The following is a 20,307-nucleotide window of genomic DNA, read 5'->3' as shown; positions in this document are numbered from 1 at the left end:
TATCTCCATAAACCTCCACTATCATCTAATCTATCTATCTATCCCCATACACACCTCTCTATGTATCTATCTGCCCCTGTAGACACCCCTCTGTCTGTCTATCCTCATACACCCCATCTATCTATCTATCTATCTCCATAAACCTCCACTATCATCTAATCTATCTATCTATCTATCCCCATACACCCCCATCTATCTAATCTATCTATCTATCCCCATACACACCTCTCTATGTATCTATCTGCCCCTGTAGACACCCCTCTGTCTGTCTATCCTCATACACCCCCATCTATCTATCTGTCTATCTATCTCCATAAACCTCCACTATCATCTAATCTATCTATCTATCTCCATACACCCCCATCTATCTATGTATCTATCCAATATCTTGCTTTCACATTTAGACATCTGGACACTGAGCAGGTTTAATTCTTTCCACTAGGAGGCAGTGCACACACACACTCTCTCTCTCTCTCTCTCCCGTCCCCAGGCGTGCCCCATCCCGCAGGTGACAGACATCCCAAGCCACAGTTCACAGATGATGCTTTATTGCTACACTACACCCAGGGCTGGCTGCAGGGGGCGCCCTGCCAGTCGGGGCAGCATCCTGGATCCTTCCAGCAGCTGGGACAGGTCGGCTGGCGTCCAGCAGGGCCCCTCTGAGCCAGGCCTGGATTCATCTGGAGAAAGGACACAGGGTTGGCGTGAGCAGGGAGACTGGCTGCAGTGCCCCAGCGGGGATGTGCCTGGAAAGGGGGCTCAGGCAGGGTTGGGGGGCAGAGATCTGAGGTTTGCAAACTGGGCGTGTGACTCTAGAGCTGGTGCCACTTACAGCGAACAGTCGCTGCTCTCGGTGGGGACCCCCGTCACCTTGAAATCATCCACCTGGAAGACCCAGCGGCCCTGAACCCCGACGTTGCTCGTCTGCCCAATGTGGAGGATGGCGGCGGTGCGGGAGCCTGGGATGTTGTAGAAGTTTTTGTCATCGCCGCTGTTGAAGCCAGCCTGAGACATGGGGAGCAAATGTTAATGCAATAGCCCGTCGCAGCACCCCCGACTGCCATGCTGGGGTATTGGGACAGCACTGACAATGAGGGGAGTGAGCCCCCTACTGAGCCCCCGCCCCGCTCCCTGCAGAACAGTGCCCCCTACTGAGTCCGTACCCCTCTCCCTGCAGCACAGCGCCCCCTACTGAGCCCCTGCCCCGTTCCCTGCAGCAAAGGGCCCCCTACTGAGCCTCCACCCCACTCCCTGCATGACAGCACCCCCTACTGAGCCCCGGCCCCGCTCTCTGCAGCACAGCGCCTCTACTGAGCCCCCGCCCTGCTCCCTACACCACAGCGCCCCCTACTGAGCCTCGGCCCCGTTCCCTGCAGCACAGAGCCCCCTACTGAGCCCCTGCCCCATTCCCTGCAGCACAGCGCCTCCTACTGAGCCCCTGCCCTGTTCCCTGCACCACAGCGCCTCCTACTGAGCCCCTGCCCCGTTCCCTGCAGCACAGCGCCCCCTACTGAGCCCCGGCCCTGCTCCCTGCAGCACAGCGCCCCCTGCTGAGCCCCGGCCCCGTTCCCTGCACCACGGCGCCCCCTACTGAGCCTCCACCCCACTCCCTGCAAGACAGCGCCCCCTACTGAGCCCCGGCCCCGCTCTCTGCAGCACAGCGCCTCTACTGAGCCCCCGCCCTGCTCCCTGCACCACAGCGCCCCCTACTGAGCCTCGGCCCTGTTCCCTGCAGCACAGAGCCCCCTACTGAGCCCCCGCCCCGTTCCCTGCAGCACAGCGTCCCCTACTGAGCCCACATCCCATTCCCTGCAGCACAGCGCCCCCTACTGAGCCTCTGCCCCGTTCCCTGCAGCACAGGGCCCCCTGCTGAGCCTCCACCCCACTCCCTGCACGACAGCACCCCCTACTGAGCCCCGGCCCCGCTCTCTGCAGCACAGCGCCTCTACTGAGTCCCCGCCCTGCTCCCTGCACCACAGCGCGCCCTACTGAGCCTCGGCCCCGTTCCCTGCAGCACAGAGCCCCCTACTGAGCCCCCGCCCCGCTCCTGCACCACAGCGCCCCCTGCTGAGCCCCTGTCCCGTTCCCTGCAGCACAGCGCCTCCTACTGAGCCCGCACCCCTCTCCCTGCAGCACAGTGCCCCCTACTGAGCCCCTGCCCCGTTCCCTGCAGCACAGCACACCCTACTGAGCCCCTGTCCTGGCTCATGCTGCCACCTCATGCCTTATTCCTGTGTGTGCTGTATAAGGGGACTTACCTGGGCAGGAGTGCCCCCTAGGCCGGTGTTGGCGTCTCCACCACTCGCTGTGCCCGTGGTCCACTGGATTGTGCCATAGTTCAGCATGGTGAAGGTGACTTTGCCGTTGTTTGCCAGCAGGGCCTGGAATGTGTTCACCTACAGCAGAGCGGGAAGGGACCTGGGTGAATCAGTCTGGGAGGTGGGAGGGGAATCCTGCGCGGGGACTGTGGGAGGAGAAGGCCAGGTGCCTGGGGGAGGCTGGCCCTGGCCTCCCCATGGGGTACTCCACCCCTGCTGTGCTACGTATAGGCGCCAATGAAACCAATTGGTCGGTAGGTGGAGGATTCGCTGCTCCTTGAAGTCTTTAAACCAGGATTTGAGGACTTCAGTAGCTCAGACACAGGTGAGAGGTTTTTTGCAGGAGTGGGTGGGTGAGATTCTGTGGCCTGCATCGTGCAGCAGGTCGGATTAGAGGATCATAATGGTCCCTTAGTATCTATGAATCTATGGGGAGACCCCTAGTGGTGACCATAGGAGTTAAATAGCTGCGGGACCCACAGGTCCTGCAACCCTGCTAGCCAGTCCCCCCGGAGAGCCCCCTAGTGGCGAACATGCGCCGTGCAGCATGGGAGCTTCACAGCAGCAGGAAGCACAGGGTCCTGTCTGGATCCAGCAGCCCAGCTAGCCAGTCTCCCTCCCTGTCTCTCTCCCCTGCCCCTAGGGGCTTGGCGGGGGCCTTGGGGAGTGAGGCGCCACCTACCTTCTGGGAGGTGGAGCCGTAGTAGGCCACACGGTCCCAGGTGGCCACGAAGGCCCACGTGGCAGTGAAGGGGATCGCCGGGAAGTACTGGTTGATGTCTCTGGTGAGGCGGTGCAGTAGCTCGGGGTCCTGGGTCTCCCGGTAATAGACGTCCCCACGCAGGTTGTTGTTCACATCACCCCAGTAGGGGGCCACAAAGGGGCGGCCATCAGCCAAGGGGAAGGGGTCGGGGGTGTACTGGGAGACGGACACGCCGAAGGACACCACGCCATTGTTGTTCACCTGTGGGGGTGGGGAGCAGAGTGGGGGATGTAGGAACACAGCAGAGCATGGCTAACACCCTCCTTGCAGCACAGCACCCCCCAGTGAGCCCCCACCCCTATCTGTGCAGCACAGCACCCCCTACCGAGTCCCCTGTCCTGCTCCCCGCAGCACAGCGCCCCCTACTGAGTCCCCTGTCCTGCTCCCCGCAGCACAGCGCCCCCTACTGAGTCCCCTGTCCTGCTCACCATAGCACAGCGCCCCCTACTGAGTCCCCTGTCCTGCTCACCATAGCACAGCGCCCCCTATTGAGTCCCCTGTTCCATTCCTCACAACATGGTGCCCCCTGCTGAGGCTCGCCCACACCCACAATGCCCAGTGGGATGCGAGGCACCTCAGCGGGTGATGGGGACACAGACACAGACATCCACTGAGTCTAAGGCCAGGTGGGTCCATCCTGCCCACCTGCTCTGCTGTCCTGCCTAACCTCGGTCTCAGAACCTCCCCTGGGGATCCCAGCCTCCAGCCCAGCCCTGTGGTTGAGCTAGAGCACAGCTTTCAGATGCCCCATCTCCATGGAAAGACTCTGAAAGATGGAGACCCCACCCTGCCACTGGGGCAGTCATGCCAAGGGTTGGCTGCCCTCCCTCCCTAGGGCAAAGTCACCCCTCATTTCCAGCCTGGATTTGTCCAGCTTCATCTCCCAGCCATCAGCTCTCACTATGCCCGGGTCTGCTGGGTTCAGGAGCTCTCTGCACTGAGCAATCTCCTCCCCAGGGAGGCGCTGATAGACCAGGATCAAATCCCCTCTTGGGCTTCTCTGGAGAAATTGAGCAGAGCGAGGTACTTATGGCTGTCTGTCTAAATACTGTTGGTACAATAGATAAATAGACAGACCGTGTCTATGGGGATAGATAGATAGATAGATAAGCAGAAAATTACGCCCTGAGCCCTAGGAATTGGTTACTGGTGGGTACTTACATTGACAGGGTTACAGCTGAGCCCTAGGAACAGGGTAAGAGTGGGTGCCCTAGAGTGTGCATGTGACAGAGAATTTTGTGTGGGTAACAGCATGGATAGATAGATAGCTCTCTGTGGCACCCTACTGCTGGCTGCCTGTGAGCCGTGTGCCTTGGGGTTGGCAGTGGGATCGGCCCTGCTGTACATACATAGAGGGAACGGTGCTCCTTGCCATAGAAGGTGAAGGTCATGGAGATGGGGATCTCCGGTGATGACCCATCATCAGCTTTGGGGTTCTGCCGGTCGCCCTGGGCAGGTCCATAGGGATACAGCAGGGAGTCTGGGGTGGGGAGAACGTGCCTTGTGAGAGCCTGGAGCACCTCCTCCCCGTCGGGTCCCATTGGCCCCCGGAGAGCCACCTCCCACCTCATCCCCAGCCTGATGCCCTTTGGGATCAGCAGTGCCCCCGCATGGTGTCAGGAGCTACTATGGGAGGGCTCCCCGTTGGCCTTTGTATTCAGAGCCATGCTGAAACAAACCAAATCCCCCCAATCTTCACCCTGATCCTCCCCATCCATAACATAGCCCTCCACCCCGATTCTCCAAACACCTCTAATACAGGCCCCTACCCTGATCTTCCCCCATCACCCCATCCCTAACATAGACCTTGACCCGATCCCCACCCTGATTCTCCATCCACCACTAATACGGGCCCCTACCCTGATCCTCCCACCTCCCCTCACCCCTAACATAGCACCACCCCAATTCTCCACCCACCCCTAATACAGGACCCTACCCAAATCCCTGCTCCTAACATAGCCCTCCATCCCGATTCTCCACCCCAACCCTAATACAGGCCTCTGTTGGACCATATTAAAGAAGTTCTGTATTAAAATCACAAATGAGTTTGATTCCCCATAGTTTAAATTCCAGGGTATTACTAATTAAGAGGTCTCTTGGTTTTTGGTACTGTTTCTCTCCCTCTATGTGTGAAACTTGCAAGCTGTTAATTATGTTAGTACATTCTAAGACAGTCTGTTCTCAAAGCAATTCTTTGTAACAACAACTACTCACACAGAGAGAGAGACTCAAAGCAATACTTTGTAACAATAGAAACAGCACCCAGAGACTCCCCACCCTTTTGTTGTATTAACAATTGTGATTAAAATAGGGATAGAGGATGTATGTGGATGGATGCTTGGTGTGGATAATAACTGAATGATCAGGGAGGTGCCAGCCTAAGAATCCAGTGTCCATCGGCTGAAGAAGGTGTCAAGTGGAAATAACCAGAGGACCCCCGGAGGGCAGACTGCAACCCACCCAACAGCCTCAAGAATGGGAGAACCAAAGAAGAAGATAACATCTAGCAGCATGGAGTCGTCAGGAATGTGCCATCTGCTGATTGATTCAGCAACAGCATGATGAAGCAATTCCCATAGACTGGCCTAGGAATAAATTCCTATAAAAGTAGACTCTAGAAAGTGAGAACTTTGGGGGTCTGATTCTGCAAACCAACTTCCAAGAGCATCAGACGAGCATCTGACAAGGCCCTGCTCCCTCCTCATATCCAGGCCACCTGGCCAGTGGCTTGGCATGAGCAACTCTAAGGCTGGTAACTATGATAACAACCTTGCAGAACCTGTGTGTGTGTGTGTGTGTGTGTGTATGAATGAATGAGTGAATAAATATGAGATTGAATGGAATGTTATAGCTATAACTAACTGCTTACTACGATTCTTTCTGTATTCACAATAAATGTGGTATTTTGCCTTTTCCTCTTTAATAAGATCCTGCTGGTTTTTATTTTATTGGTATAACACCTCTACCCCAATCCCCACACCAACACAACCCACACTCTGATTTTCCACCCCCACCTCCAATACAGGCCCCTACCCTGATCCCCACCCCACCGTGATTTCCCACCCCTAACACATTCCCCTATCCCAATTCTCCACTCCACCCCTAATACAGCCCCCTACCTTGATTCTCACTTAGGGTTGCCAACTTTCTAATTGCCCAAAATCCAACACCCTTGCCCCTCCCTGCCCCTTCTCTGAGGCCCCACCCCCACTCACTCTGTCCCCCCTCCCTCCGTCACTTGCTCTCCCCCATCCTCATTCATTTTCACCGGGCTGGGGCAGGGGGTTGGGGTGCGGGATCCAGCCAGGTAGTGCTTACCTCAGGTGGCTCCCGGTTGGTAGCACAGTGGGGTGAGAGGGGTGAGGGCTCCAGCTGGGGATGCAGGCTCCAGGCTGGGGCCAGAAATGAGGGGTTCAGGGTGGGGCTCTGGGCTGGGGCAGAGGGTTGGGGTGTGGGAGGAGGTGAGGGCTCTGGAGTCAGGATGAGTATGAGGGGTTTGGGGTGCAGGAAGGGGCTCTGGGCTTGGGTAGGAGGCTCAGGATGTGGGTGGGGTGTAGGTGCAGCTCTGGAAGGGCGTTTGGGTGTGGGAGGGGGCTCTGACCTGGGGCAGGGGGTTGGGATGCAAGAGCTGGTTTGGGGTGTGGGCTCCGGCCAGGGGGCTCCTGGTCAGTGATGCAGCAGGGCTAAGACAGGCTCCCTACCTGCCATGGCTCCGAGCTGCTCCCAGAAGCAGCCTGCATGCCCAGCTCCTAGGCGTAGGCGTGGCCAGGCGGCTCTGTGCGGTGTGCACTGCCTGTGCCCGCAGACACCGCCCCCACAGCTCCCATTGGCCACAGTTCACAGCCAATGGGAGCTGCGGAGCCAGAGCTGGGGGCAGCATGTGGAACTTTCCTGATCGCCTCTGCACCTAGGGGCCGGACATGCCGGCTGCTTCCGGGGAGCTGCGAAGAGCCAGAGCAGGCAGGGAGCCTGCCTGAGCCCCACTGCGCTGCCGACTGGACTTTTAATGGCCTGGTTAGTGGTGCTGACTGGAGCCGCCAGGGTCCCTTTTTGACTGGGTGTTCTGGTCAAAAACCGGACAACTGGCAGCCCTCCCCACTCCCCCCACTCCCCAACCCTCACATGACTCCCAACTTGAACCCTACCCCGCTTCTCCACCCTTTCCTAATACAGGCCCCTCCCCAATCCTCACCCTGAACCTTCTCATCCCTAACGTAGCCCTCCACCCGATTCCCACCCCAATTCTCCACCCACCGCTAATACAGGCCCCTACCCCTATCCTCACCCTGATCCTCCCCATCCCTAACATAGCCCCCCACCTGATTCTCCCCCCAATTCTCCCCCCATCTCTAATACAGGCCCCTACCCTAATCCCCACCCCTCATACAGGTCCCTACCCTGATCCACACCCCTCCCACCCCATCCCTAACATAGCCCTACCCTGATTCTCCACCCCACCCTAATAGAGGCCCCCTACCCCGATTTTTCACCCCACCCTAATATAGGCCCATACCCTAATTCCCACCCCTAACAAAGCCCCCCACTCTGATGCTCCACCCCAATCCTAATACAGGCCCCTACCCCTATCCTCACCTTCACTCCCCATCCCTAACATAGCCCCCATCCAATCACCACCCTGATTCTCCACCCCACCCCTAATACAGCCCCCCCCCCGATTCGCCACCCCCACCCCTAATACAGGCCCTCCACTCTGATTCGCCACCCCCACCCCTAATACAGGCCCTCCACTCTGATTCGCCACCCCCACCCCTAATACAGGCCGCTATCCTGATCCTCACCCCTCTCTCCCCATCCCTAACATAGTCCCCGACTCGATTCCTACCCTGATTCTCCACCCACACCTTTAATACTGGCCCCTACCCCGATCCCCACATCATCCGTAATACAGCCCCCCACCCTGAATTCCCACCACTAACACACCCCCTACCCCGATTCTCCCCCCCCATTCCTAATACAGGCTCCATCTCCCACCCTGGTCCCAACCTCACCCCTAATATGGGTCCCCCCCATTCCGAGCTATTCTTACCTTCTGCCATCACCACAGGGGCAGGCTGCACCAACCCTAGAGAGGGGAGGGAACAGACTGTCAGCCCCGGGGCAGGACACACTGACATCAGCCCCCCCGCCTGATGGGCTCCAGACCCAGCAGTGGGCCTGGGCTCCACTCACCCAGCAGCAGCAGCAGGAAAGTGAGGGGGGTTTTCATCTCGGCCGGTCCCTTCGACGGGCAGCCGCTGGGTCGGGATGGGCAAGTGTAACAGCAGCCGGACTGCGGGGCCAGGAGAGGGAGTTAGGGTTAGGGAAGTTAGGGTAGTTAGCCAGTGAATCAACAGGATCTAGTGACATCTCCCCCCCGCCCCCATACGCACCCCACTGTCTATGTCTGTACAACGTCTATCTAATCTGCCTATCCCTATACACAGCCATCTCTCTCTCTCTCCCACCGCACGAGTGTTGTCACCTGTCCAGGATTTCCCAGGATCGTCCCTTTTTTGCTGTGGCTGTCCCGGGAAGTTTATAAGGATGATCGGCAGACACTGCCAGATGGCCAGCTTTCCGGGCTCAGGACTGTCCTGGATTTTGTCCCATTTTTCCCTACCTACACGATGGTAACCTTATCCCCTGCCACACCCATCCATCTGTCAATCACCCCACCCCATCCATATGGCATATAAACCACCTTCTGCAAATATTAGTCACTTCATTTCTCACCTCAGCTGGTTGGCAGTGTCCACAGCACAGCACAAAGACGAGCATAAGGAAATAACACCTCTGAATCCCAACCCCCCTGCTCCAGTCCACTAGGCCCCATTCCTGTCCAAGACCTAGGGAGAGAATCCAGGAGTCCTGACCCCAGCCCCTCCTGCTCTAAATCACTAGACCCCACTCCTCTCCCAGAGCTGGGGATTGAACCCAGGAATCCTGGCTCCCAGCCCACTTTGCTGTAATCATTGCAAGCCTCTTTCTATGGAAATGCTCATAAATAATATCATTTATGAAGTGGGTGCACAGAAACCCAGGTGGGCAAGTGTTTGTGTGTGAGTGCACACGTGGTTGTTCCTCGTTTCTGTCTCTCAGACCTCGCCGAGCCTCTCGGTCAAGGCGCTTAATTTGAACTCTGAGAGCTGTGTTCTAATCCCAGTGGTCCCACTAACTCCCTGTGTGACCGTGCCCATGTCACTTAGCCTCTTGTGCCTCAGTTTGCCCGTATGAGAAGTAATAGTCTTCCCTGTGTAGATTAGGAGGTTTTCAGGGTGTTGACTGTCTCTTACTTCGTGTCTGTGCAGCGCCTGGCACAAAGGGGGCCCTGATCTCGGACGGGGTCTGTGCACGCCTGGCACAAGGGGGGCCCTGATCTCGGTCGGGGTCTGTGCACGCCTGGCACAAGGGGGGCCCTGATCTCGGTCGGGGTCTGTGCAGCGCCTGGCACAAGGGGGGACCTGATCTCGGTCGGGTCTGGGTAGCAGAGGGCACAATGGGGGCCCTGATCTTGGTTGGGGTCTGGGCAATGGCTGGTACAATTTTGCCCTGATCTCTCACAGATGCTACTGAAATACAAAGCACTCACCAGCTGGGTCCGATCCGTTCAGCGTCTCTGACTTGCCCTGAATGAAACTCTCCAGCCAGCTGTGTCTCTTTATTTCACCTGGGACAGGGCTGGGAGACAGGAGTGCCCTCCTCCTCCCATGTGTCCCTCCCACCCCATGTGATCCTGGCCAGCGGCACAGCTGTTGCTGCTGTGTTTGTATGTGTGTGTTTGGCCTAATGAGAGATTCCAGGGGAGGAGCCCGGAAGCCCAGTGATACTGTGAGGGTGCAACTGAATCAGAGCTAAGGATAAACCTGCAGCCATGAGGCCAGGGAGATGGACACCTGGGAAGACTCCCCTGCCACCCGCCTCTTCTGGCCGAGGCCCTGCCCCTGCTCACTGCTCTCAGCTCCCTGAGATCCCAGCCAGAGTGGGGAGGCAGGGCCAGATTTCCCTTTAAGTCCTGGGTGTGACGTTGCATTCTGAGCAGCAGTTCTGCAGAAAAGGACCTGGGGATTACAGTGGAAGAGAAGCTGGATATAAGTCAGCAGTGTGCCCTTGTTGCCAAGAAGGCTAACGGCATATTGGGCTGTATTAGTAGGAGCATTGCCAGCAGATCGAGGGAAGTGATTATTCCCCTCTATTCGGCCCCGGTGAGGCCACACCAGGAGTATTGCGTCCAGTTTTGGTCCCCCCACTACAGAAGGGATGTGGACAAACTGAAGAGTGTCTAGCAGAGGACAATGAAAATGATTAGGGGGCTGGGGTACATGACTTACGAGGAGAGGGTGAGGGAACTGGGGTTATTTAGTTTGCAGAAGAGAAGAGTTGGGGGGATTTGATAGCAGCCTTCAACTACCTGAAGGGGGGTTCCAAAGAGGATGGAGCTCGGCTGTTTTCAGTGGTGGCAGATGACACAACAAGGAGTAATGGTCTCAAGTTGCAGTGGGGGAGGTCTAGGTTGGATATTAGGAAACACTATTTCACTAGGAGGGTGGTGAAGCACTGGAATGGGTTACCTAGGGAGGTGGTGGAATCTCCATCCTTAGAGGTTTTTAAGGCCCAGCTTGACAAAGCCCTGGCTGGGATGATTTAGTTGGTGTTGGTCCTGCTTTGAGCAGGGGGTTGGACTAGATGACCTCCTGAGGTCTCTTCCAACCCTAATATTCTATGATATGTTTATGGAAATATGCTTATGAATGTAAATATGACATAACTGAAATATGCTTTGTGCTAGATATGCCATGTAACATATGTTTGCAAAGGCTATGATCTACTAAATATATTCATCCTATTTGTATGCATGTATGATTTTTATATCTAAAGTTATGAGCATTAGCTCTGTGTTTGTATTTGAAGTGTTTGCTGTAGGAAACACATAAGGGAGCTTTGGCCAACATATTGTGAAGGGATGATTCAAGCATTGGGAGTACTTAACTAACAGTAGACTTTGGGAGACACCAAGCCACCTCTGAACTTTCCTGGGAACCTTCAAACTAACATGTAAACAATGGCATCAGCCTGCAAAAAGCTGAATCATTCATGGACATGTGACTTGCTCAGGTGTCTACAAACTCCACCTTGTTGCTGTGATTTTGCACAGAAGAACAAAGGGGTTTCCGCCCACAAGAGAGAGAGAGAATATAAAAGGCCCTGGAAGCCTCTCCGTTTTGTCTTCAGCTGGCTAAAAAGATAGCCTCTCTACCCCAAAGAGATGCCTGAAAGAAACTGGAACAAAGGACTATAACTACGGGGTGTGAGTGATTGCTGGACCCAGGCCATAAACTACAATGTTGGTCTGAAAAGGATTGTTCCTGAGATAACATCTAGTGTGAGAAGTTAGTATTTGTAACTCGATCCTTAATGTATTAAGTTAGCCTTGTGTGTTTTATTTTATTTTGTTTGGGAACTTACTTTGTTCTGACTGTTATTACTTGAAACCACTTAAATCCTACTTTTTATACTTAATAAAATCACTTTTGCTTATTAATTAATCCAGAGTAAGTAATTAATACCTGAGGGAGCAAACAGCTGTGCATCTCTCTCTATTGGTATTATAGAGGGCAGACAATTTATGAGTTTACCCTGTATAAGCTTTATACAGAGTAAAATGGATTTATTCGGGGTTTAGGATCCCAGAAAGACGGAATACTGGGTGCTGGGAAAGTCCCTATTAACTGAGAAGGCCCTGTTCTAAATGAATCTTAGTTTTTGTGAACTGCAGGGCGGCATGGCCCAACCTCTTGGTCTGTGCTGGAGCCGACTGGTATATCTAGCTCAGCAAGACGGGAGTGAAGAGAAGCCTTGTCTGGCAGGGGGGTTTGGTCTCAGTGGTATCCCAGCACATCGAGGGACAGTCTTGAGGGAGTTTCTCGGACCCAGCCTGTCACACTGGGTTCTGTCCCCAGCTCAGGAAGGGGAGTGGAATCTAATGGGTTAGAGCAGGGGGCTGGGAGTCAGGATTCCTGCTCTTGATTTCAGACTTTGCTTCTACGTCACTATTCATCTGTGCACAAATCACATCAGACTCCCCTACGGGGGGGTTTATGAGGCTGGATTCCCTGCGTTTGAGCTGCCCAGGTCAGACTCGGGTGAATCAGCTTCCTGTGCCACAGGCTGTTCTAATGCAGCCCCCACCTCTTACCCAGGTAGTCTTGTTCCTTTTCACAACAGAAAACAGACGTTGCTCCCAGCCTCCAGACCATCCCCACTGCCCTCTCTGATGTCCACCATCACCTTGAACCCGGAGAGGGCACTGTTGTCACAGAGCAAAGCCACCTCATAGGCCCTGCTGCAGAGGGCTTCCCCAGAGGTGCTGTCAAAAGAGGTGAGCCGGGCTCCTGGGGCCAGCATGCACTGGCCTTCCCACTTCATGCAGCTGCTCACCTTGTCTTGGAGCACGCGGAACTGTCTGGAAGAGCAGACGAGCCTGCCTGCAGCGTGGCAGGTGCATTTCTCGGAGCAGTCACTGGAGATCACGCTTTCCCCAGCCTGCAAGGAAATTCACAGAGAACTCCATGAACACAATGAGAACAGTCACCTGATGGGATGGTGGGAGGGGACTCGGCTCTCTGCGGGGTGGTAGGGCACCACCCCGCCTCGCTATACCCTCTCTGCTGGGTTGGGGAATACTCAGTCTATGGCCCAAACCTTCAGGCAGGGCCCTGCAAGCAGTACAATATAAGCCCGAGTCCTGGGTCAGGGCAGGGCTTGCAAACAAACAGTCAGAAGCTCAGGCCCTCTGGCAGGGACTGAGCAAACAGTTTAACAGCAAACCTCAGGCTCCTGGCTTTGAGCGACCAGGGAGAGGAGGAGTCTGCCACCCGCAAGGTGGGTGGCAGGGGGGACGCAGGCCCACCCACTCCACTGCGTCCCAGCCCGGGGCCCTAACAGCGGCAAACGACCCGCTGCTGTGTCAGTGGGGATCCTGGCCGCAACTCACTGACATGGGCTCAGGCAGTGCTGCAGCCAGACTAGGGTCGGCTGCCCCCGGGCTACTTCCGGACTCCCACTCTGCGTAGGTGGCAACAGGTAAGCTTGGCGGCTCCTCCGTTCACCGGTTGGCATTAGACATTGGCTGGTCCGGCCAGTCCTCCTGGCTATTGGGCTCAGTACAATATAACTGGGTCAGGTTTAGCAGCCTGTGATGTGCAGGAGGTGAGACAAGATGATCTCCTGGTCCCTTCTGGCCTTAAACTCTATGACTCTATGAACCCAGAAGTTGAGGGCTATTCACCAGGCCACACTGCCCCTCAAAGAGAGGACCACTGACCCCATTTTACAGATGGGGGAAAATGAGGCACCGAGTGATTTATTCTGGGACAGAGCTGGGAATAGATGTGTACCCATGATGCTTTAGTGATGCTCTTTCCTTCAATGAAAGATGGGTCTGTCCAAGCTATTCCCCTGCACCCCCACCTCCCATATGATGAAGCTGCAGTGTAGGGTATAGCTTCATGTCTCCATTATAACTCCAGCCTGGGGTTACAGCCCCACGTTGCTCAAACAAGGTGGATCAATTTATTCACAGCGTGTGGAAATGTGGATGATTAACTTAACTACATGCAAGTAAAGCCGCATGGGTGCCATAAGGGCAGCGTTGAGCTCTAGGTTTTATATGTCGCCACCTTGCACACGGCTCTCCACAGTCACTCTCCAACTTCTGCTGGGAAACTGGAAGAGCCCCACAGCTACAAGGGCATCAGCGAAGACGGCCAGACTGATAACCCAGCACCCACATTGTGCATGCCTCCGCAGCTAGCCGGGGACACGCAAGCCCCTCCATCAAACATGAAGCCAGTGTTGCACTGGCAGCCTTCAAAGCATTTCCTGGTGCATTGGGCAGGGGCAGACAAGCTGGCACAAGTGATGCTGCAGGATCTAGTGCACAGCTCGTCATGGCTGTTGACAGAGCAGGCACGAGCTGGAGAGAGAGAGAGAGAGAGAGAGGAACTGGGGGGGGGGAAGCAGAAGAGACAGAGAAAGAGGAAGTCAGTGGTCAAGCTGGTTAAAATATATTTTGTGTTCCATTCAATGTTTAAAGAACAACACATTTTCATTCCCCCCCCCATTTTTTTCCATGGATGTTTTGCGGGATTTGGCTTTTCCAAAACCCACATTTTTAAATGTATCAACAAAAAGGGAATTTTTTTGCAAAACTTCCCAATGAATGGAAAATCCATTTTGGATCTGATTGGCCCATTGGTATAATCACTTTTCTTACTAGGGGATTGTCTACAGGAAGAAATTGACCAGGATAGATATTGTCGAATAAGCTATTCTGCAATAGCTATTCAGGAACAGCTCCCAGTATGGACGTTCTATTCCAGAAGGAAGAGTAGCAGTGTTCCTAGATTCTAGAATAATTAGCGCACTTCCAAAACAGAAAAGGAGTACTTGTGGCACCTTAGAGACTAACCAATTTATTTGAGCATAAGCTTTCGTGAGCTCACGAAAGCTTATGCTCAAATAAATTGGTTAGTCTCTAAGGTGCCACAAGTACTCCTTTTCTTTTTGCGAATACAGACTAACACAGCTGTTACTCTGAAACCTTCCAAAAGAGAGTCATTATTCTGGGATAAAATCACTGCAGCTCTTCAAGTCTATTTCCTGACGTAGTTATAATTAGGTTTAGCAGAATTTTATTTTTGTTTTTTGTTGCAACAGATAATATCCATGTTTATTTTAAGCTTTTTTTTTTAAGAAGATTATCCATTTAAATTTTCACAATTGTGGGAGCTGGGTCAGAGAATAATTATTTAACACCAGCACATTGAGGTGGGACTTCAGTAAGTTCTCAAGCAGACTTTTCTTACTTTGCCTAGCTATACATTTTGATGATCATTGATGGAATTGTGTTTGTTGAGTGCGTGCATGCGTTGAAATCAATGTTTACCAAAATTTACAGATTAAAAATCGAATCCTTCCAAACCTAATTATAACACTCTCTCCCACAGCATTGGTTTGGAGGATTAGGGGAAAGGAGCTAACGTTGGCCAGCAGAAGGCATCTTCGCTCCAAAGGCTATCAGAGCCTTGTTAAAGCCAGTGGTTCAGCAGAGCAACCTCCATCAGGCTCAACAAAAGGAGCAATCAGACTCCTTGGTGTAGCAAAAACAGCTGCAGAAAATGGTGCTAGCCAAGAGATAATCCCTGTGGACTAATGGGTGCCCCTGGTTGCAAATGTAACGGCTAAGAGATCAGCTGCAGACTGTGTGGGTTTGAGACAGAAAGCCTACAGAAGGAGTCTGGGCATGACTCTGAGAGGAAGCAGAGAGACAGGATTTCTTGGGCACAAAGTCTGCTGGAGATGGGGATTGGTGAGCAAGGGAACTACATGCTGCTGTCCTTTGTTTCTCCAGTGTCCAGGGTGTGCAATTTATTGTAAAGAAACAAGAACAAATCTGACTCTTATGGGCTATTTCTCATCCTAATGGAAACAACCCAGCTAGGCCCTAAATATTGGGAAACCACTTAGGCTGAAAGGGGCAACATGATCTTGTCTGGTAGGGGTCAATACCAGCATCACAGTGCCCCCTAGTACCCCACTGTGGCACTGGGATCAGCACTGAAACGGACTCTGAGGGCAGACAGTGACGCAAAGTAATAAATTGCAAATACCGAGCAGGCGGGAGATGGGTCTGTAAACTTATGGCTGAAGGAGGCTGTCCGCCAGGCTCCAATCTTGATTCCATCTGTCTGGCACATGGCCACATAGGCCTGGAAGCTCTGGCAGAGGGTCTGTGCCACCCTATTGTCAGCACATATGTCTTGGAGACCGTGGCTGAAGTACCCAGTCAGGCAGATCCCTGACACTTTTTGAAGGGCCCCGAGGTGGTTGTGATCAGCCCACAGGAGCTCTTGGTCTTGCCATCAAAGCTGTATCACAGATGAGGCACCTCTCGCTGCACCACACCAAGAGACGCTTTCCAGGAGGCCCTGAATTCATCTTCATTCTGGGAGCTCTTCCCATCAAGGAGCAGAAAGGCATCATACTTTTCACCAGTGAAGTTACCACCCAGGTCACACGTGTCCCTTTAAGGAGCTGGGGATGGAGACTAGCACAAAATAGGAGACATTGTAAAGGACTTTGTCCAGTCTCCCTTTGGCTTCAATGATGTTGTTCCCCTCTTGGTTGATTAAAAGTTTCCTGTCATTCGTAGCCAGTGGGAGAGTGTAGAGCATCCCGTCCACCTGTGCCAATGAGAGAGAAATTCACCTGTCACTGGTGGGGACTCAGCAATTGTGTCCTAGTTATACACACACACAGCACTGGTGCCACATGAGACTTTAATGAGGCTAATCTTAAACTTACCACAACCTTGCTCTTCCTTAGTCTTTCCAAGGTGACCGTGTAACCATGGACAGAGACCACAACTGTCTTCAACAGAGCCATGTGGCCACCACCAGAGCTCCTGTTCTCCACCACCACAGAGAATTCCTCCAGCTGGGGCTTGCTGCTGCAGACCTTGACTAAAGTGTAAGCGCAGGAGCCCTGGAAGTCGAAGGGCCATCCATCCAAGGAGATGTAGTGAGGTCCACCAGATGCTAGGCACATTCCGTATTCCACAGGGTGGCCACTGGACTCTGTTCTCCACCCTACACTGCTCGTTGTCCCCACAGAAGGCCTCCCAGCTCTTAAGGACCCCGTTGTCTTTGCACCAGCCCCGCTCCCAGCAGGAGTCACTGGGGTAGAACACTTCTCCCTTCCTATAGTACCAGCCCTGGTGCACACAGCCGTACTGAGTGACGGGGATGCACCAGTCTCCGCTCAGGAGGAACCCGGCATCGCAGAAACACCCTTCGGCACAGGGAGCGTCACAGCCGTCCGGCGCTGAGAGGTTGTGTCAGGTAGCAGGATAGCTGCTCCCACACAGTTTGTAGTGAGAGTTATGGGGGCAGGTGGGGCCTCATATGATTAGAGAGAGCAGGCAGATGTGTTTGAGGAAAAGCTTGTTAAAGAGTGAAAGAAAACAGAAATTAGGATTAGAGCTGGGGGGAGGGAAGGAAATGAGTCAGGATTCCTGGGTTCTGTCACCAGCTCTGGGAAGGGATTGGGGTCTGGTGGTTGGAACGGGGGAAGGGGACTAGGAGTAAGGACTCCTGGATTCTATTTCTCCCAGCTCTGGGAGGAGATAAAGGTCTAATGGTAAGAACGTGAGGTGTATAGAGAGTCAGATTGGGAGCCAGGACTCCTAATTTACCTACCTCATTCTGGCAGAGAACTTTGTTTATTGATTAGAACTGAGGACCTGGGAGTCAGGACTCCTGTGTTCTAGTCCTTGCTCTGATGCTAAGCATGAGCAAATCACTTCCTTTGTCTCTTTTGCAGTTGTCCCATAACACAACTCACTGCACAACCTGCTGTGGAGCCCAATTAGTGTCTACAAGCACTGTGAGAGGTACCCACAAGGAGACAGGATTATATCAGTGCAGAACTGAGTTAGAACAGATTCTAGTAGACGACACTTACTGCAGAATGAGGCCAACCTCCACTGTCCTGTCGGGATGCCCCTGGCCTGGCAGGCCATCACACAGGCGCCGGTTGCACTGCACAGTGCATCTTGATGCCTCTTGTACTGAGAGGTGTCAAAGATGCAGTCGTCAAAGAAGGGAATTGGGTCAATGCAGGTCTGTCTCTAGCCATTTTGGTGCCGTACGCAGCACCCCCTGCACAGAGAGGGAGCGGCCCCAGGCCTCCATGGGGGTGCAGGAGCAGGCTTGGGGGGTTGGGGGGAAACTGCCCCCCAGCACGATCTGGCGGAGCAGACCGGGTTGGGGCCGGGTCGCTCCACTTCCTGCCGCCCGGTGAGTGCAGGGCAGGCCCGACCCCGCACTCACAGTTGCTGCGGGAAGTGGAGCGACCTGGCCCCAGCCCGCTCCGCTCTGCTCCCCTGGCTCCCAGCCTCGGGACTTGGGGGGCAAGGGGGCACCGTCCCCCAGCACTCACCAGCGGCGCGACTGGGAGCTGGCAGCACGGATTGGGCTGGGGTCAGGTCGCTCCACTTCCTGCCGCCTGGTGAGTGAAGGGCAGGCCCGACTCCTGCTGCAGTCCTCAGGGATGGAGTGGGGTCAGGGCTGGGGTGGAGCGGGGGTGGGAAGAGGCAGGGCAGAGGTGGAGCAGGGGTGGGGGCCATGGGGAAGAGGCAGAGCAGGGGTGGGGCAGCTTTCCTGGGCGGCTCAGTCGGCCGGTAATCGGGCTGGCCTCTGGAGCAGCACGCAGCTGCATAGGGCAACAGGCAATTTGGTGCCCCAAATTTCCTGGTGCCCTACGTGACTGCGTACTTTGCGTAATGGTCAGGACAGCCCTGTGTCAATGGCCCTGTAGCACTCTCTGGCCACCCTTGTAGCCTTTTTTCTGAGCCTCACTGCAGACTGAGCAGTCCCTGGAGCATCCAGCTGAGCACCCCTCACGAAGTGAATCTCATCGGATGTCCAGCTTTCATGCCTCATGCTCAGATTGTCGCTGGGGTCCTGATGGGCATTGCCACAGAGCCTGCAGACAATGTTGGTGTACATATTGGGTATGATGACCCTAGTGTATTTGTACCAGCTGAAGCTCATCATCAGGTTGTGACATTATTGACATAATCTGGGACCGTATAGATCATTGTTGCAACCAAGGTCCTGTAGTGGCACCAAATCTTGTATAAAGGGGGTCAAATAAGGTGTCTCAGACAAGGTTGTGGTTTGCTGGTTACGATTATGCTGTCTATATGTGCGTATCATTTTTGTAGTTAAAGTTATGAATGTTGGCTTTATACTGTCGGTATTTCAAACTTATGCTATGCTTCTGGGTGACATCCCAGACAAGTTGGTGTCAGCTTTGCCTAGCCTACTTGATGGCCCATTAAGGACCATCAGCTATACAATTGACCCATTGAGAGAAGGCAGATAGGCCTTGTGACTCAGCAAAGTATGCAGGGACTTGCCCATGTGACTCCAAACTCCATTTTGCTGTAATTTTCCACAGTAAGAACAAAGAGGTGTTCTCACACCGGGAGATGACTATAAAAGGCTGATGTCCCATCTCCATCTTGTCTTCAATCCTGCTTCTGACCTCTGGTGGGACTTTGCTACAAATGGAAGCTCTAAACAAAGGATTGATGACCCATCCCAGCTGTGGATGGACTCCAGAGACTTGATTTGAACCGGCAGTTTATTCCATCACTGCTACATGCCTGAACCAAGAACTTTGCCATCACTGTATGTAATTGATTCCATTTAATCAACTCTTGCTCTCATCTATATCTTTTTCCTTTTATGAACAAACCTTTAGATTTTAGATTCTAAAGGATAGGCAACAACGTGATTTGTGGGTAAGATCTGATTTGTATATTGACCTGGGTCTGGGGCTTGGTCCTTTGGGATTGGAAGAAGCTTTCTTCTTTTATTGGCGTATTGGTTTTCATAATCATTCATCCCCATAAGAAGAGGCTGCTGGTGGTGATACTGGGAAAGTGGAGCGTCTAAGGGAATTGCTTGTGTGACTCGTGGTTAGCCACTGGGGTGAGACCAAAGTCCTCTCTGTCTGTCTGGTTTGGTTTGCCTTAGAGGTGGAAAAACCCCAGCCTTGGGCTGTAACTGCCCTGCTTGAAGCAATTTGACCTGAATTGGCACTCTCAGTTGGGTCCCGCCAGAACCAGCATCATTATACAGGTGAAAATCAGTCTTGATTAAATTATGGAAACCACCGAAGTAGACCTTGAACTTATCCTTGTGGTAGAAGGGCAGGTCCACAAAGATGCCTTTGACCTGGAGAAGACATGGTGGGGTGGTCAATGGCTTATTCCCCAGCGCAAACAGCTCACAGTAGTTTTACATCCCAGGAGCGGAAACGCAGTAAATAGCCTAGCTCTAGAATTGAAAAGTCCCTGGACTCTGGGGAAAGAGTTAGCCAAGGGGGTGAAAAGAAGAGTGAAGGAAAGAATCCCATCTCTAAAGGGCAGCGCGCTGGGGAATGGACTGTAGCAACCAGTCCTGCCCTGGGACCTGTGCGAGGATAGACAAGATGGCACCTCATAGGTCTTTTTCACCTCTACTGGGTAAACCCCTGGGAGATAGATTGTAGGGAACAATTCTTGCTTTGGATGAGCTATTACCAGCAGGAGAGTGAGTTTGTGTGTGTGGTTTTTGGAGGGGGGTGGGGGGGGTGAGAAAACCTGGATTTGTGCTGGAA

General features: G+C 53.7%; 1 protein-coding gene across 1 annotated transcript; it reads right to left on the bottom strand.

Annotated features, from left to right (window-relative positions):
* Window positions 1-828: 828 nt before the first annotated feature.
* On the bottom strand, window positions 829-16,686 carry LOC144279950 (nidogen-1-like). The gene is made up of 8 exons (XM_077841655.1): window positions 16,444-16,686; window positions 12,367-12,621; window positions 8,272-8,371; window positions 8,129-8,164; window positions 4,431-4,561; window positions 3,001-3,282; window positions 2,259-2,396; window positions 829-1,005 (listed from the first exon to the last, which is right to left on the bottom strand). The coding sequence occupies exons 1-8, from the start codon at window positions 16,684-16,686 to the stop codon at window positions 829-831; spliced, it is 1,362 nt and encodes a 453-aa protein (XP_077697781.1).
* Window positions 16,687-20,307: the final 3,621 nt, after the last annotated feature.

This window comes from Eretmochelys imbricata, chromosome 24, assembly GCF_965152235.1.
Source record: "Eretmochelys imbricata isolate rEreImb1 chromosome 24, rEreImb1.hap1, whole genome shotgun sequence".
NCBI classification, from domain to species: Eukaryota; Metazoa; Chordata; order Testudines; family Cheloniidae; genus Eretmochelys; species Eretmochelys imbricata.
Note: the sequence above shows the minus strand (reverse complement) of the source record. Positions and strands in the feature narration are given on the sequence as shown.